Here is a 17,343-nt window from a genome sequence, read left to right as displayed (position 1 = left end):
TACGGTAAGCAGTTCTGACCGTCATGTCTGAAGCATATGAACCAATGTACGTGAGGGCATTTCACTTAAAAGCAACAGGATAATCTAACATGAGAAATCTCTGTACACATGGATTTTTCGAGTGATATTTCATTGTTTTCTATTGCATTCGGCATCACAGGACAGAACTTGTTTCATTATGAAATATCATTTATATCTCATTAAAAAGTATTATGCCATTCATACAACAAGAAATTCTCAGACAGAGTTGTGGTCTGGATTTATGCTTTTGATTGTTTCATTCTGTCTGGAATTCTGTCTTGATGCAATCCATTTTTCTATTACTAAACAAGCAATAGTCTGATAAAAATATCTCCTTTTGAGACCTATTAAAGCTCTGAATCTGTAGATTTTCTCCTTCTTCCTGGGCTCATCACAACTGGTTGTAAGTGACCATTATTCAAGCTCATACTCCGTGTGCATGTAGCTAGTTGCGGCGACGGTCTTGCTGTTTTGGCTTTCTGATGTTGTCCTGGAGAAGAAAACGTAGCGTGAAGGGATCAAACAATTGTGAATGAGGTGTTATAATTACACCAAGGAAAATAAAGTAGGAACTGATCACACTAAAAGTCATGGTTTTGTTGAGAATTGATGCTTATGCTCATCAATGTTACTAGATTCTCTAACAACAGAAGAGCTCAGATGAAAAGAGGAAAACTGCATTCTCAATTGTTTTTCAACTATCAATAATTAAATAAGCTGGAGAACAATAAAGATGTATATTTCGCATGTCACATTCCTCTGTGAAATAGAAAATTTGCATTTTCTGATAAAACATCTACTTCTTAGCAATAACTAATAATTCCATTGTAAAAATCAAATTTTCACAACAATGAAGATATATAAACAAACTAAAGATCTCACCTAAGAAAAATTATATTAACATGATGTACAACATAATGTATATGTCATATTAGAAAATTTCGTGTGTACACACACACACACACACTAATTCTAAAGCAAAATGAAAAAAGAGTTGAGTTGTTACCTGTTTGCTTTTGCGCCTTTCCATCCAACTTCTTTGACATTGAACCCTTCTTGCTCCCCTCTGAACCACCATTAGACATCAAACTCACTGAATTCGACAACGAATCCTCCGACGACAAATTCCCATGAGAACTATTCTCATCTCCACAAACCGAAGCCCCTTCACTCTCTGAATCCAAGTTATTCTCCTTGACAAAATTTGCATTGGTTCTCTCCCTCTCTATCACTCTATACGCATACATCTCAAAAGGTATCTCCCAAACTCTAAAACCCTTTTTGCGTCCACATTTTGATAGGTTTTTTGACACAAGTGCATCAATTTCAAAGTAATCCATCGAAGGGTTCGGTGTCTCACCTTGTCCAATATCAGGATTCAGGACCAGAAACCTCTTTATGTATCGAAGAATCCTTGATATTGAAGAGAAACTTGGTCTTTGCAATGGATCAGCATGCCAACATCTTTTTGTTAAATTGGCTAAGTATTTTGGTGAAGGGAAAGGAAACAAAGGTCTTTCTCCTGCTCTTATGTTTCTACTCATTTTATCCCCTTGAAGATGACTGTCCTCAAAGGGAACTTTTCCTGTCAAAAGCTCGAAACAGATCATTGCGAAGCTATAGACATCTGCCTTTTCGGTGTATTTGAAGTGATCTTGCCCTAAAAGAACCTCTGGAGCATACCATATGCAAGGATTTTTTGCCTCTGAATTTTTTGGGCTTTTGCTAAGGGGTAGCCCAAAATTAGCAACTTTCACTTGTAAATAGCTATCATGGGATGAATTTTTCGCCTTAATGAGTATATTCGAAGGGTTCAAGTCTCCATGATAAATCTCTTTCGAATGTAGATATTCCATACCTCGCGATATTTGAAGCATAATATCGACTGCAACCAAAAGAGGGAATGTTACTTTTCTCCTCGTAGAGCAAACTTCTTTAATATATCTCAATAGATCTTTGCTCATGAGCTCCATTACAAGAAAGCATTCTCTTTTATCTTCATCAGAGAATGCGCATATATAGTTCATCACATTCGGATGAGCAAGAGATGAATAAACGGCAATCTCATTCACTAGAATCTCAACCTCTCCTTCTCCAATTGCATGTTTCATAGCAAAACTCTCCCCCATCCACTGAATTTCTTTGTATTTAGCTCCATTAGTCCCCAGTCTTCGCCTCACTTGGTAATCTGGAGAGCCTATGAGAACTGAACAAGGAAATATCTTGTCTTTGGGGCTTAACAAGAGCTCACTTAACCTATTCTCTTGCTTTGTTGGAGACTTGCTTCTCTTCTCAGATATTGTCTCTGATAGCAACCATTTATCCTCTCGAAACACGGAATCAAATCTCTGGCACATTTCTTGGTGAACCAAGTAGCATTTCCCGAATTTGTGATCGAAAAATGTTCGATTGATCCATTCCTCACAATATTTCTGTGAGATAATAATTCTTCTCATGTTAATCTCTTCTTGCTCACTACCAGTGATCTCACTTATAGTCTCAATTGCCTCAAAAACCACTGGTAAACACCATAGAAGATTGTGTATGTAGAATTCAACACAATCCGTGTTTCGATTCAAGGCAATTGCTCTTCCCCAATAATCTCTCAGTTCGATGCAGTTCTTAATGTATTGCTCACCCTCTCGGAAAATTCGATGGAGTTCCTTCAACGGGTGTTCGAGGGATTTCCATTTGGTGTGTCTTTCGTCGAATTTGAGATGATTCTTGATCTGCTGTGTGATCGAATTGAATGCGAGGTTGAAGGAGTCAAACAAGAGAATGCACTGTCTTTGATTGATCTTTATCTCGTTATGAAAGATCATGAGGGTTTTGAGACTTCCTAAGACTTCTCCAATTTGTCTGATTTGCTCCATTCCACAATTCTATGGAGTTTTCTACCGGGGGAAGAAAAGAAAAGAAAAAAAAATCATCAATATATTAAAAAAAAGAAAAGAAAACAAGCAAATTATTGACCATAAGAAAAGTTTTGCACATAAGCAACCAGAAACAGGGGGAAAACAGAGGGGCTTTTGATTTATCTTGTGAATCAAATATAATTGTACAAAATTTGCAGACAATTTTGATGTAAAAAATCATGGAGAAAATCTAGAGAAGCAGACCAATTCATCGAATTTCGATCGGATCCATACCTGTTTCTACTGATCAAATATTGAAGAAGAGCTGCAGAGAGAATTTAGATGTGATTTTTTTTAAGAGAGATTTCTTTTTTCCTTCGGAGTGAGATAGAGACGCTTGTAAGGGAGCAAAACAAAAGAAACGGTAGCTCAGTGAGAAAAAGGAAACAAAGGGAGCGAGTATTTGTATTACTGCAACCTGACGTTATTTGGAAATGGGTGGCATTTGGTTGTAATTTATGTCTGGATTCTAATGGAAGCGGCGCCTTTCTGTTATAAAATTATTTTACGAGGACTTGAGATGAGTTTTGGATAATAACGGTCAACCGCTGCCGAGGCTAGCACGTTCTCTGCTGACATGGACTAATGAAGGGGTTAAAATTTTTTTTATATTTAATTTCCCAGATACTATGCATGATATTATTATTAAATCGCAAGCATCCAAAAGAAAATCCAATTGTTGGCAACATAAAATGGCTTCGCAGTTGGCTGAAGTAGAACTAATAACTCTGTTTTTATGATTTTAATTTTCTTGCTTTCTATGGAAGTTTTTTTTAGAAAGGACATTCATATTTCTAATTTGCCACTTTTTTCTGTTAATAATACGTAAAATATCTATTTTTTAAAGAAATAAAGCTGCAAAGAGTCTCATATTAATAATGTCTTGTTGTAGTACAAGTCTAAAATTGGAAGAAGATATGATCACTATAGTTTGAAGGGAAATGGCATTTCATCTCGTTGACTCCTTCAGTAAGAGATAGCTTCCTTTTCCCTCTTTTCTGTAGAGATAGTAAAAGGGCATTTTGCCGAGGGGCAGTTAAATTTAGATTACGTAACTAAAAAGAGCCTTATTGCAAATTGTCAGTTAAGTGGAAGTTTAGTGCAAAAGCACAGTTTTCTAGTCACGCGGGCCAACAAAAAACGAAAGTAGACGGCCACGTCGCAAGTTGAAGTTGAAGGAGTCCAAAATCCAAATCCATTCATTTGAATTCGTACCCAAAAAAAAAAGAAGCAAATACCTCATTAATCGTGAGCTGCAATTAAGTAGAAAACATCGAAATTGACGAATATACCCTCAACTCTGAGGGTAAAACTGCCCAGTTATGCAACTGAAATGATGGCGACAAATGTAATTTAATGCGGAGATTAGAGGGCATTTTGTCATGCGGAAGAGTAAGTGCTTGGGCGGTTACACGCAAATTAAAAACGTGGCAGCTATACGTTTGAGGGTCGGCTTGAATGCTAATTTGCGCCATATTTTATTTCAATTTTTAATTAAAATTTTATAGTTAAAGTTCGTGGGTTCAGTTATTATTACGGATCTTTATAGTTGCAACCACGATTTATAGCGGCATTAATTAACTTAATTATTTCATGGCATCTTATTTAATATATCAACCAGAACAAAGGACTGAATTAGTTAAGAGTGATGGAAGTTCGTTGTTTTTAGATAGAGGGGTTAGCATTTTATTGCATAAAAGGTAGACGGAGCAAATTTTAAAATTAATGTTCTTAAATTATTCTCTCTAAAACAAATGTTGTTGAACTATCGTAGAATATAAATTTTCTAAGATTTTACTTCTCATAGTAGAATTTACCTGATAAGTGTCACTTTTTGTCCTTTTTAAAATTCAAACGTAAAATATAATATTTTAATGATTTTCACATTTACTTGGGCGAAATTATCAGTTGATATTTTAAGTTAACTCTTTTTTCCAATACGATATTATTTATACTTGGGTGTGAATTGTTGTGCGCGGCGGAAGCTTTTCTTGTGCGACACGAACAATAATTCGAACTAAACCACAACTAATATGCAAACACAACCACAGCAAGAACAAACAATTTACGTGGTTCGGCAAGTTGCCTATGTCCACGGGGCAAGGGGGAGGGAGTTCTTACTATTAGAAATCAAAGAATACAAGTAGAGTTACAAATCTCACCGATCAAACCCTAAAACAAAGCTCTTGATCTCTCACAACTCTCCCACAATTGGATGTAACAATCCTCTCTCAAAGACTGTTCAAATTCGTCCTTACTTAACCCTAACAAAAGAGGTTTAGGGTTATATATAACTTAGAAACGAATCGGGTTAAAAACCGAAGCCCAGCCCAGAAATCATCGACGGTCGACCGGAATCGGGTCAAAAACTGAAGCCCAGCCCATAAATCATCGACGGTCGACCGCGGCGGTCGGACGCGCGGCGGTCGACCGCGCAAGGTCTCGCGGTCGACCGCGAAGGTCGACCGAACCACAAAACCCAAGAGCATAAATTCATTACAGCCATTCACGGGTCGACCGCCTCATCTCCGAAACCCAGTTAGCCTGCGTGCAGCGTTGCGGTCGACCGCGGCGGTCGACGCGGCTAGTCTGTCTGGCTGGTTCCTTCTTGTTTCCTGTAATTCTTCAATTCTCTACCTCGGCGAATGTTTCCACCAAAACTGAGCCGACACCAAATCATCCAATAGTCCCTCAACAAGTCAGGGAACCAATCTAGAGCTGAAACGCGATCTCCCTCCCATCTGAATCAACTGATCAAACCGGCTGCATCTGAAAAACTGCGTACATATCCTCTTGCCCAAGGAATCAAGCCGAACGTAGTTCACCCAAATGGCCTTCAAAGGCCTCAGCACTGAAGGATGTTCAAAAACTTCAAACAATGACCAAATTTTACTCCTGAAACAACTTTGGTCAACATATCTGCAGGGTTGTCATTTGGGTGGACCTTCTCTAATATGACGTCTCCATCATCCAACACGTTACGTACAAAGTGGAATATGACGTCGATGTGCTTCGTGCGCGCATGATAAACCTGGTTCTTCGCTAAATAGATAGCCGACATGCTATCACAATATACTCGAATAGTCTCCTGAGTGATCCCCAAGTCCTCCAATAATCCACACAACCATAAAGCCTCCTTAATAGCTTCAGTTACTGCCATATACTCTGCCTCTGTAGTAGAGAGAGCCACTGTGGACTGAAGCGTGCATCGCCAACATACAGGTGCACCTGCTAATGTAAAAGCATAACCTGAAGTAGACCGGCGTTTGTCAAGATCTCCAGCATAATCTGAATCCACATATCCAATACAATCTTGCCCATTCTTTTCATCCTTCTAGAATACTAAACCAACATCCATGATGCCTCGAACATACCGTAGAATCCACTTCACGGCCTCCTAATGACCCTTCCCGGGGTCGTGCATGTATCTCGATACCATGCTCACGGCCTGTGACAAATCTGGCCTCGTACACACCATCGCATACATCAAGCTACCTACTGCACTGACATATGAGACCTTTGACATATAATCTCTGTCCTCAACTGAAACAGGTGACATCAACGTTGAAAGCTTGAAGTGGGGAGCCAATGGTGTGCTAACTGCTTTTGCATTGCCGTCAAAACTGAATTTCTTCAACATCTTCTGTAAGTAGCTCTTCTGTGTAAGTTTCAAACTCCTTTTCACCCTGTCTCTCTCGATCTCTATACCTAATATCTTCTTTGCCTCTCCAAGATCCTTCATCTCAAACTCGGATGACAGCTCATCTTTCAACTTTTGAATAGCCGAAGAATTCCTGGACGCAATAAGCATATCGTCAACATATAAAAGCAAATATATGTGCTCACCATCATGTAGCTTGTGCATATAAACACATGGGTCATATGGGCTCCTCGTGTACCATCGGCCAATCATAAAGCCGTCGAATCTCTTATACCACTGTCTTGGTGACTGCTTCAAACCATAAAGAGACTTCTTCAGCTTACAAACCAAATCTTCCTTTCCTGCAGCTTTAAAACCCTGGGGTTGTGTCATGTAGATCTCCTTATCTAAATCACCGTGTAGAAAGGCTATCTTCACATCCATCTGGACCAAATCCAAATCTAACTGTGCCACCAACGCCAATAAAATCCGTATGGACAAATGCTTCACAACGGGTGAAAATACCTCATTGTAATCAATGTCCACAAGCTGTGCATATCCCTTGGCAACCAATCTGGCTTTGAACCTTATGTCCCCAATAGAAGATCCTTCCTTCTTCCTGTGCATATCCCTTGGCAACCAATCTGGCTTTGAACCTTATGTCCCCAATAGAAGATCCTTCCTTCTTCGCATATACCCACTTGCAACCAATAGCCTTCTTACCCTTAGGTAGAAGTACAAGTGTCCAAGTATCGTTCTTCTGAAGAGACCACATCTCCTCCTCCATAGCTTCCCTTCACCTGATCGAATCGGGGCTAGACTCTGCCTCCCTGAATGTGGCTGGAACCATATCATCAACGACCTCTACTGATAATGCATATGAGACCATGACATCATTATACCTAGCTGGCCGACGAATCTCTCTCCTCGGTCTATCTGCTGTAATGGACCCCTGAACATGACCCTGTTCATGAGTCCCATAATCCACTGTATACTCTATCTGCCCGGCTGTCATCTCATCTCCTCCCAGTATCACCTCCGTAGGAGCCTCAATGGATACAATGCTCTCTGGAGTGAGTGGAGTCACATCATCCTCCACCTGTTGCGATATCTCTCCTGTCTGGTCTCCCTCTACCTGCTGAGGGGCTCGAGGCCTCATCATGTATGCCTCGTTAAATGTGACATCTCTGCTAATAACTATCTTCTTATTCTGTAGATCCCATAACTTGAAGCCTTTGACTCCATCTCTAAATCCCACAAAGACTACTTTCCTCGCTCTCGGATTTAATTTACCATCACTAACATGATAATAAGCTGGACACCTGAATATCCGAAGCGACTCATAGTCACTAGCCACCGAACCAAACCAACGCTTCAAAGGAGTCTTCCCGTCTATCGCAGTGCACGGTAACCTGTTCACGAGATGGCTCGCATAAACTAACGCCTCGGCCAAAAAAGATCTAAGCAATCCACTCTGCGTCATCATACACCGCACCTTCTCCAGCAAGGTACGGTTCAATCTCTCAGCCACCCCGTTCTGTTGTGGTGTCTCTCGAACTATGAAGTGTCTTCTAATGTCGTGATCCCGACAAAACTGCAGAAACGGATCACTCTTGTACTCTTCACCGTTATCTGAACGTAGAGTCTTCACCTTTCTACCTGTCTGCAGCTCCACTTTTTTCTTCCACTCCACAAAAATATCCAGGACCTGATGTTTATGCTTCATAGGGTATACCCAATTCATCCTGGAATAGTCATCAATGAAAGTGACAAAATAGTTAGCCCCACCAAGAGATGTGTTCTTGGAAGGACCCCAAACATCTGTGTGAATGTAATCCAATGTACCTCTGGTGTTATGAACAGCGGTGTCAAACTTCACTCTAGCCTTCTTCCCAAGTACACAGTGCTCACACAGCTCCATCTTGCAGGTCTTAGCATCTTTTAATAGCCACTGTTTTGCCAATGACTGTAGGGACTTATCACCTGTGTGTCCAAGTCTCATGTTCCATAAGGTGGTAGTGTCCTCCTCTGTAATGATAGAAGCTGCCAGACCCCCTGTAACTGTCTTGCCCTTCAAGTAGTATAGGTTGTTTTCCCTGACACCTCGCATCACCATCATAGAACCCTTCGTGACCTTCACTGTAGCATCCTCTAAGATCACTAGATATCCAGCTACCTCTAAAGTCCCAAGAGAAATGATGATCTTCGTCAACTGCGGTACGAACCTCACTTCCTTCAACTCCCTTACTACACCATCATGCATCCTAATCCGGACTGAACTAATATCACCAATAGGGTATACGTGGTCATTACCCATAAGCACGACATCCCCTCTTTCCAGATCCTCAAAGCTAGAGAACCACTCCCTCTTAGGGAAGATGTGATATGTAGCTCCCGAATCCATCATCCACTCCGTGGAATCCACATAGCAAACCGACGGTAATGCAGGGTATGAATAGCCTGAAGAATCTGAATCTGAATGCTCACCAATAGCTTTTGCAACATTCACTTCTGAAGCTTGTGCAGTTTTCCCCTTATTCTTTCCGGCTTTTTCTTTCCATTTTGGGCAGTCAATCTTCCAATATCCTTCTTCTTTACAATACCGACATTGATTTCTACCAACACTCTTATAGGCACTCTTATTCTTTGACTTTGAGTGGTTGAACTGGCGACGGTTTGGATCTCGGCCTCGAACTGCTAATGCATCTCCCGATGGCTTCTCGGAGGGTTCACCATCACTCTTCCTCAACTCATAGTTTACCAAAGCTGAGGTCACCTCCTTATAGCTGACTGTAGTTCTTCCATTGATCATAGTGAGAACGAACGTACCATAATCATCTTCGAGAAACAGACACAGAAGTAGCATCACCTTGTCTTCATCCTCAACTATAATGTCCACGTTGGCCATATCTGAAAGTAGCTTAGTAAAGTTGTTGACATGCTCCCTGATGGAAACTCCCCTCTTTATCTTGAACTGGTAAAATCTCTTCTTCAAGTGAAGCCGATTCTCAATGCACTTCGTAAGATATTTCTCATTGAGTGTTTCCCACATCTTCTTTGCCGACATCTCATTCATAACATCATAAATCAGATCCAGCGTCAAGCATGACCTAATAACACCACAAGCTCTACTGTTCATCTTCCTCCAAACCTTATCCTCCATATCTGCGAGTTTCTCTTTTAACTCAAGAGTCTCCTCTAAGTTCTGTGCATCCAAGGCATCCATCACCTGATACCTCCACAATCCATTATTGTTGTCGAACTTCAGAACATCAATTTTTGTGTTATTGATGCTCAGACTCTGTATCACCTTTGTAAGAGACGAACCTGATGTGCTTGCATCTCCCATGTTGTCGATCTAGCTCTGATACCAATTGTTGTGCGAGGCGGAAGCTTTTCTTGTGCAACACGAACAATAATTCGAACTAAACCACAACTAATATGCAAACACAACCACAACAAGAACAAACAATTTACGTGGTTCGACAAGTTGCCTATGTCCACGGGGCAAGGGGGAGGGAGTTCTTACTATTAGAAATCAGAGAATACAAGTAGAGTTACAAATCTCACCGATTAAACCCTAAAACAAAGCTCATGATCTCTCACAACTCTTCCACAATTGGATGCAATAATCCTCTTTCAAAGACTGCTCAAATTCGTCCTTGCTTAATCCTAACAAAAGAGGTTTAGGGTTATATATAACTTAGAAACGAATCAGGTCAAAAACCGAAGCCCAGCCCAGAAATCATCGACGGCCGACCGCGGCGGTCGACCGCACAGGTCTCGTGGACGACCGCGACGGTCGACCGAACCATAAACCCGAGAGCATAAATCCATTATAGTCATCCACGGTTGACCGCGACGGTCGACCTCCTTCATCTCCGAAACCCAGTAGGCCTGCGTGCACGTTGGCGATCGACCGCCAGTCTGTCTGGCTGGTTCCTTCCTGTTTCCTATAATTCTTCATGAATATGATATTTTAATTTGTATTACGATGAAAAGAAGATCATTTTTTTCTTAGTGGAGACGAGAATTCAGGCTACTTTTTTTTGGAAAATTTTCTCCCATCCTATCGATGTATCAAAATTAATAGGGAAAAATGTGTTTGGGCCCCAAAACCAGAAACTTCATGTGACGAGGCCCCTCATATTTTTCCCTATGTGAATCATCCCCTTGATGTGTGATACTTTGTACTGCAGCCTTTTTTTATCAATTATTACATGTCAGCTAAGCTAAAATCCCCAAATTATCCTTATCCTCTCTCCCTAATCCCTCAGACCCAGCACTCATATCTTCTCTCTCTCTCTCTCTCTCATCTCCTCTATCTCTCTCTCATCTCTCTCTCTCTCTCATCTCCTCTCTCTCTCTCTCACATCTCTCTCTCTCTCTCTCTCTCTCTCTTTCTCTCTCTCCTCTCTCCTCTCTCTCCTCTCTCCTCTCTCTAAAACTAAGAGCTTTCTCAAGCTTGTCACCCTGGCCCTAGCCCTCCTCGCCGTTGCCGCCTCCGCTCAGGCTCCCAAGGCTCCCCTCCCCTCCTCGAGTTTGCTGTCGTCTCCCCTCCTCTATCTGTCCTCGTTGCCGTAGATCACCGCCGCTCCCCCGCCATAGATCGTCGCCGCAGAGTTTGATAGCTTTATTCAAGGAAACATGTGCTCCTAGGCATGCAAACAATTGGTATATGGATGACAAGTTCATGTGCATCTACACAAAGGCTTGACTTGAACTTATAGTTAACAAAGCATTCATACTGCAGAAGGAGTCTGCATGTGGAGATAGCTGCGGGCGTAATCTTGGGCCAAACTTTTCAGGCAGTAATGAAGAATACTCATGGTGTTTGATGAGAAAGATGATTGTAGCTAATACACATTCTCTTGCAAAATTTGAAGAAAGAATAACGTCTCTTGTGAACTTAGTATTATTAAATTTATGGATTTTCAGATGATGACAGAATCCAAGTTATTTACATTTATCTGTAATCATATTTTGGAAATTGATTAATTTCTTGGTGCTCGGTGGTTTTGTATTCTTTTACTTTTTGTAAACTTTTGGATGTTCCTTTCTTAGTTGTTTAATGCTTTTGTTGAGTGGCATTGCATGAATTTTCCTTTTGTTATTACATGTAGTCCTTTGTTTGCTGTAAAAGACTTACATCCTCTCTATACTGACTCCATGTTATGATTTTTAACTCCTAGCTATAAGAATTTCATAACATTGTTTGTATTGCAGTTCTAGCCCACACATTGCTAGTTCTAAACCCAACAAGAGTTTTTACATGCACACTTGTTAATTCTTGCTTCTGCGTTAGTTCTACCTTCTATTACCCTAGTTCTAGCTTGTATACAGCCAGTTCTAGCCCACACATTGCTAGTTCTAAACCAAAAAAGATTTTTTACATGCACACTTGTTAATTCTTGCTTCTGCGTTAGTTCTAGCTTTTATTACCCTAGTTCTAGCTTGTATACAGCCAGTTCTAGCCCACACCTTACTATTTCTAAACCCAACAATGGTTTTTACATGCACACTTGTTAATTCTTGCATCTGCGTTAGTTCTAGCTTGTATACAGTAAGTTCTAGCTTGTATACAGTAAGTTCTAGCCCACACCTTACTAGTTCTAAACCCAACAAGGGTTTTTTACATGCACACTTGTTAATTCTTGCTTCTGCGTTAGTTCGAGCTTCTATTACCCTAGTTCTAGCCCACACCTTGCTAGTTCTAAACCCAACAAGGGTTTTTTACATGCACACTTGTTAATTCTTACTTCTTCGTTAGTTCTAGCTTCTATTACCCTAGTTCTAGCTTGTATATAGCCAGTTCTAGCCCACACCTTACTAGTTCTAAACTCAGCCCGTGTTTTTTATATGCACACTTGTTAATTCTTGCTTCTGCGTTAGTTTTAGCTTATATTACCCTAGTTCTAGCTTGTATACAGCCAGTTCTAGCCTACACATTGCTAGTTCTAAACCTAACAATGGTTTTTTACATGCACACTTGTTAATTCTTATTTCTACGTTAGTTCTAGCTTCTATTATCCTAGTTCTAGCTTGTATACAGCCAGTTCTAGCCCACACCTTACTAGTTTTAAATCCAATAAGGGTTTTTTACATGCACACTTGTTAATTCTTTCTTCTGCGTTAGTTCTAGCTTGTATTACCCTAGTTCTAGCTTGTATACAACCAGTTCTAGCCCACACCTTGCTAGTTCTAAACCCGGTCTTCGTATTTTACCTTCACACTTGTTAATTCTTACTTATACGTTAGTTCTAGCTTCTATTACCCTAGTTCTAGCTTGTATACAACCAGTTCTAGCCTATACCTTGCTAGTTTTAAGTCCAACAATGGTTTTTTACATGCACACTTGTTAATTCTTGCTTCTACGTTAGTTCTAGCTTCTATTACACTAGTCCTAGCTTGTATACAGCCAGTTCTAGCCCACACCTTACTAGTTCTAAACCCAACAAGGTTTTTTTACATGCACACTTGTTAATTCTTGCTTCTGCGTTAGTTCTAGCTTCTATTACCCTAGTTCTAGCTTGTATACAGCCAGTTGTAGGCAATAAAAATTGCCTTTAAATACTTATCAGAGAAGTTTAGAACAAAACTGCTAAAACCTCGTCCGAAATAGCAAAAAGGGGAAAAACGCTAATAAAAAGGGGAAAACACAGATATCTCCCAAACCGTAAGGAATTTGGCGAATTCGTCGAGATAGGCGATTTTCATATATAATTCGTCCAATTCCGACTTACGGTTTGAAAGTTACGGCCTATTCTTCGATCCATGCTCAGGAGCTCGCCTGCAGCTTGAATTTCGCCTGCACGACCAAGACCCAAGTCTGCCTGCACACCTGAGATCGCCTACAGACCCAGCTCGCCTACAGACCCAAGTCTGCCTACAGTCACAAGCTCGTCTGCAGACCCAGCTCGCCTGCAGACCCAAGTCTGCCTGTAGTCCCAAGCTCGCCTGCAGACTCAGCTCGCCTGCAAGCTCGCCTGCAGATCTGCAGACCCAAGTCTGCCTGCAGTCCCAAGCTCGCCTGCAGACCCAGCTCGCCTGCAAGCTCGCCTGAAGACCTGCAGACCCAAGTCTGCCTGCAGTCCCAAGCTCGCCTGCAGACCTAAGCTGCAAACTCGCCAGCTTACTGTCAACTGCCCACCTGGAGTATGGGAACAGTTACATCAGTGGTCAAATCCCACAAATCAAGGGAGAAAGCATGGCGCTCCTTACCTAGCAAGAATAGGGCGGCTGACACGACCCCCTAAGTGGTCACATCCCACAGCTAGGGCGGCTGACAGGACCCCCTAAGTGGTCACATCCCACAGCTAGGGCAGCTGGCTCCCTCACCTCTATTAGTGGTCAAATCCCATGAATCAAGGGATGGCACATGCCATCCATTGCCTATTAAAACCCATCTTCAGCCAGCATGAAAGGGGGGATTGGCTGTTGCATATTCTGCTGGCTAATCTCCCAAAGGTTGAACCTGAACTTTTGCCAAAGGCTCCCTTATTTGAGAACTGAAGCTCCGACAGCAACTTCGATCGGATCGTCCAAGGGAAGCAGACTCGGCACGAGCACCGAGCGAGGCGTCCTATCGCCACCGAGCAACCCACGTTAAACAAGGAGGGCATTCCCTCCGCTTCTGTTGTAAATATTTGATTATTAGTTTGTAATAAGCCGTTCTTATCAATACAAATGAAGTTTCCTATTTTCGGGAGATCAAAATTTACACCTACACCAGTTTTAACCCACACCTTGCTAGTTCTAAACCCAACAAGGGTTTTTACATGCACACTTGTTAATTCTTGCTTTTGCATTAGTTCTAGCTTCTATTACCCTAGTTCTAGCTTGTATACAGCCAGTTCTAGCCCACACCTTGCTATTCTAAACCCAACAAGGGTTTTTTACATGCACACTTATTAATTCTTGCTTCTGCGTTAGTTCTAGCTTTTATTACCCTAGTTCTAGCTTGTATACAGCCAGTTCTAGCCCACACCTTGCTAGTTCTAAACCCAACAAGGGTTTTTTACATGCACACTTGTTAATTCTTGCTTCTGCGTTAGTTCTAGCTTCTATTATCCTAGTTCTAGCTTGTATACAGCTTCTAGCTTGTATACAGTCAGTTCTAGCCCACACCTTGCTAGTTCTAAACCCAACAAGGGTTTTTACATGCACATTTGTTAATTCTTGCTTCTGCGTTAGTTCTAGCTTCTATTACCCTAGTTCTAGCTTGTATACAGTCAGTTCTAGCCCACACATTGCTAGTTCTAAACCCAACAAGGGTTTTTTACATGCACACTTGTTAATTCTTACTTCTGCGTTAGTTCTAGCTTCTATTACGCTAGTTCTAGCTTGTATACAGCCAGTTCTAGCCCACACCTTGCTAGTTCTAAACCAAGCCCACGTTTTTTACCTTCACACTTATTAATTCATGCTTCTACTTAGTTCTAGCTTCTATTATCCTAGTTCTAGCTTGTATACAGCCAGTTCTAGCCCACACCTTGCTAGTTCTAAACCCAACAATGATTTTTTACATGCACACTTGTTAATTCTTACTTCTGCGTTAGTTTTAGCTTGTATTACCCTAGTTCTAGCTTGTATACAACCAGTTCTAGCCCACACATTGCTAGTTCTAAACCCAACAAGGGCTTTTTACATGCACACTTGTTAATTCTTACTTCTGCGTTAGTTCTATCTTGTATTACCCTAGTTCTAGCTTGTATACAACCAGTTCTAGCCTACACATTGCTAGTTCTAAACCCGACCTTCGTATTTTACCTTCACACTTGTTAATTCTTGCTTCTACGTTAGTTCTAGCTTCTATTACCCTAGTTCTAGCTTGTATACAGCTAGTTCTAGCCCACACCTTGTTAGTTCTAAACCCAGCCTTCGTATTTTACCTTCACACTTGAGAATAAACTACAGAAATTTCTCAGAGCCTTCACAACTACTTAACAGGGCCATGTTCCTTTAAATTTTAATTAAAAAAAAACAATGTGACAGACCAGAAGCATGAACAAGAAAAATATTTGAAACATAAAGGAGCAAAATCCATAGCTAAGCAAGGATTCCAAATTTTCCTTACCACAGTGTTCGAATTCATGAAAGTTTGACATGTAAGTAGAAAATCTATGTAGGCCAAGAATGCATGCGCAAACAAGAAAAACTTCCAACTTGCACTTCCACAGAGAAAACTGAGCATAGATGACAACTGAGACAGACTACATACATACAACATCATCAAAATAAAAGAGGGGGGAAATTTGATTTGCTGAAACTCGAACATGTTAGTGTGTCAAAATATTATGGATGAACAAGTAAAATTATATCCTATACATGACTAAGCTTCAGTAAGATAGATAAAACTTCCTTCATGATTGGCCGCTCCTCTGCATTGAATCGGGTACATGATAAGGCTAACTCTAGGACTTTAGCAACCTTGCCTCCCTGTGTTGCAGTCGGAATGTCCATTGCATCGTCCACAATGCTAAGCACAACATCTACTCCACCTTGAAAGGATTTCTCCACAAACTCTTGCAATGAGATATGCTCTCCATCATGTTCAATAGTCCCAGTTAGCCTTATTCTGGTGAAAAGCTCCATCATAACTATACCGAAGCTGAAGACGTCAACCTTTGTGGTCACATTCCTCATGTATGCAAATTCTTTAACATAGAAAACACATCGATCAGTGACTGTTAAATATCCCTTTTAACTATACTCTGTTCGTGAAAGTGCTAGAGTGGACTCGGTATATGCATCAATCGCTATGAGTATCATTGCTTACAAGGTCATTGGATCCTTTTCAATAGAGTCGTTAGTGTTAATGGCGAAGAAAATACATCTTATGTACCAATCTATCAAACCTTAAGCTATACTTAACATCTTCATGAAATAATATCTTTGTTAACAAGTTTAGATGACATTCTCCAATAAAAGTTGTTCCACTTGTAGTCGTTGTTGTTGTGGTTATCCTTAACCTTGGATATGAGCTAATTTACTTCCACCTGTTGAACTTTGTTGCATATAATTTATTCTTTTATTATCTAGTTATTTATTTTAATTCCAAATCGGCTTAGCTGTTCATGTATTATGTGAGCTATGTTTCACAGTTATCTAGTTATTTATTTTAATTCCAAATCGGCTTAGCTGTTCATGTATTATGTGAGCTATGTTTCACAAAACAATAGGAATAACTAATTTTCTCCTAAAATTGTGATAATTAGTTAATATGCATAATTAAATAATATCAAACCTCAGGCCCTCGCTTTTCGAGCGTTTCCCTCAAGCTCTGCGGCGACGATCTACGGCGGGGGAGCGGCGGCGATCTACGGCGACGAGGACGGGTGGAGGAGGGGAGGCGGCGACGAACTCGAGAAGGGGAGCCTTGGGGGCCTGAGCGGAGGCGACAACGACGAGGAGGGCGAGGGCCAGGGTGATGAGCTTGAGAAAGCTCTTAGTTTTAGAGAGAGAGAGAGAGAGAGAGAGAGAGAGAGAGAGAGAGAGAGAGAGAGAGAGATGAGAGAGAGAGAGAGAGAGAGTTGATGAGAGAGAGAGAGAGGATATGAGTGCTGGGTCTGAGGGATTAGGGAGAGAGGATAAGGATAATTTGGGGATTTTTACTTAGCTGACATGTAATAATTGATAAATAAGGCTGCAGTATAAAGTGTCACACATCAAGGGGCTGATTCACATGGGGAAAAATATGAGGGGCCTCGTCACATGAAGTTTCTGCTTTTGGGGCACAGACACATTTTTCCTAAATTAAAAAATATA

The 17,343-nt window shown here is 41.0% G+C and overlaps 2 protein-coding genes across 2 annotated transcripts in view; both read right to left on the bottom strand.

The window, feature by feature from the left end:
* On the bottom strand, positions 177–3,312 carry LOC109840668 (probable serine/threonine-protein kinase roco7). Its single transcript, XM_020409397.1, has 3 exons — positions 3,171–3,312; positions 1,028–2,915; positions 177–511 (listed from the first exon to the last, which is right to left on the bottom strand). Exons 2-3 carry the CDS (start codon positions 2,892–2,894, stop codon positions 369–371), a joined length of 2,010 nt encoding a protein of 669 aa, XP_020264986.1. The 5' UTR covers positions 2,895–2,915; positions 3,171–3,312; the 3' UTR covers positions 177–368.
* The window catches only part of LOC109842364 (LRR receptor-like serine/threonine-protein kinase FLS2), a 5,046-nt gene continuing 3,600 nt past the window's right edge, over positions 15,898–17,343 (bottom strand). The window contains exon 4 of the mRNA XM_020411251.1: positions 15,898–16,232. Coding sequence (XP_020266840.1) covers positions 15,898–16,232 — 335 coding nt within the window. The remainder of the gene's footprint in view (positions 16,233–17,343) is intronic.

The sequence above is a fragment of the Asparagus officinalis genome, chromosome 5 (genome assembly GCF_001876935.1).
Source record: "Asparagus officinalis chromosome 5, Aspof.V1, whole genome shotgun sequence".
Taxonomy (NCBI): domain Eukaryota; kingdom Viridiplantae; phylum Streptophyta; class Magnoliopsida; order Asparagales; family Asparagaceae; genus Asparagus; species Asparagus officinalis.
This window is presented reverse-complemented; position numbering and strand designations above follow the sequence as displayed.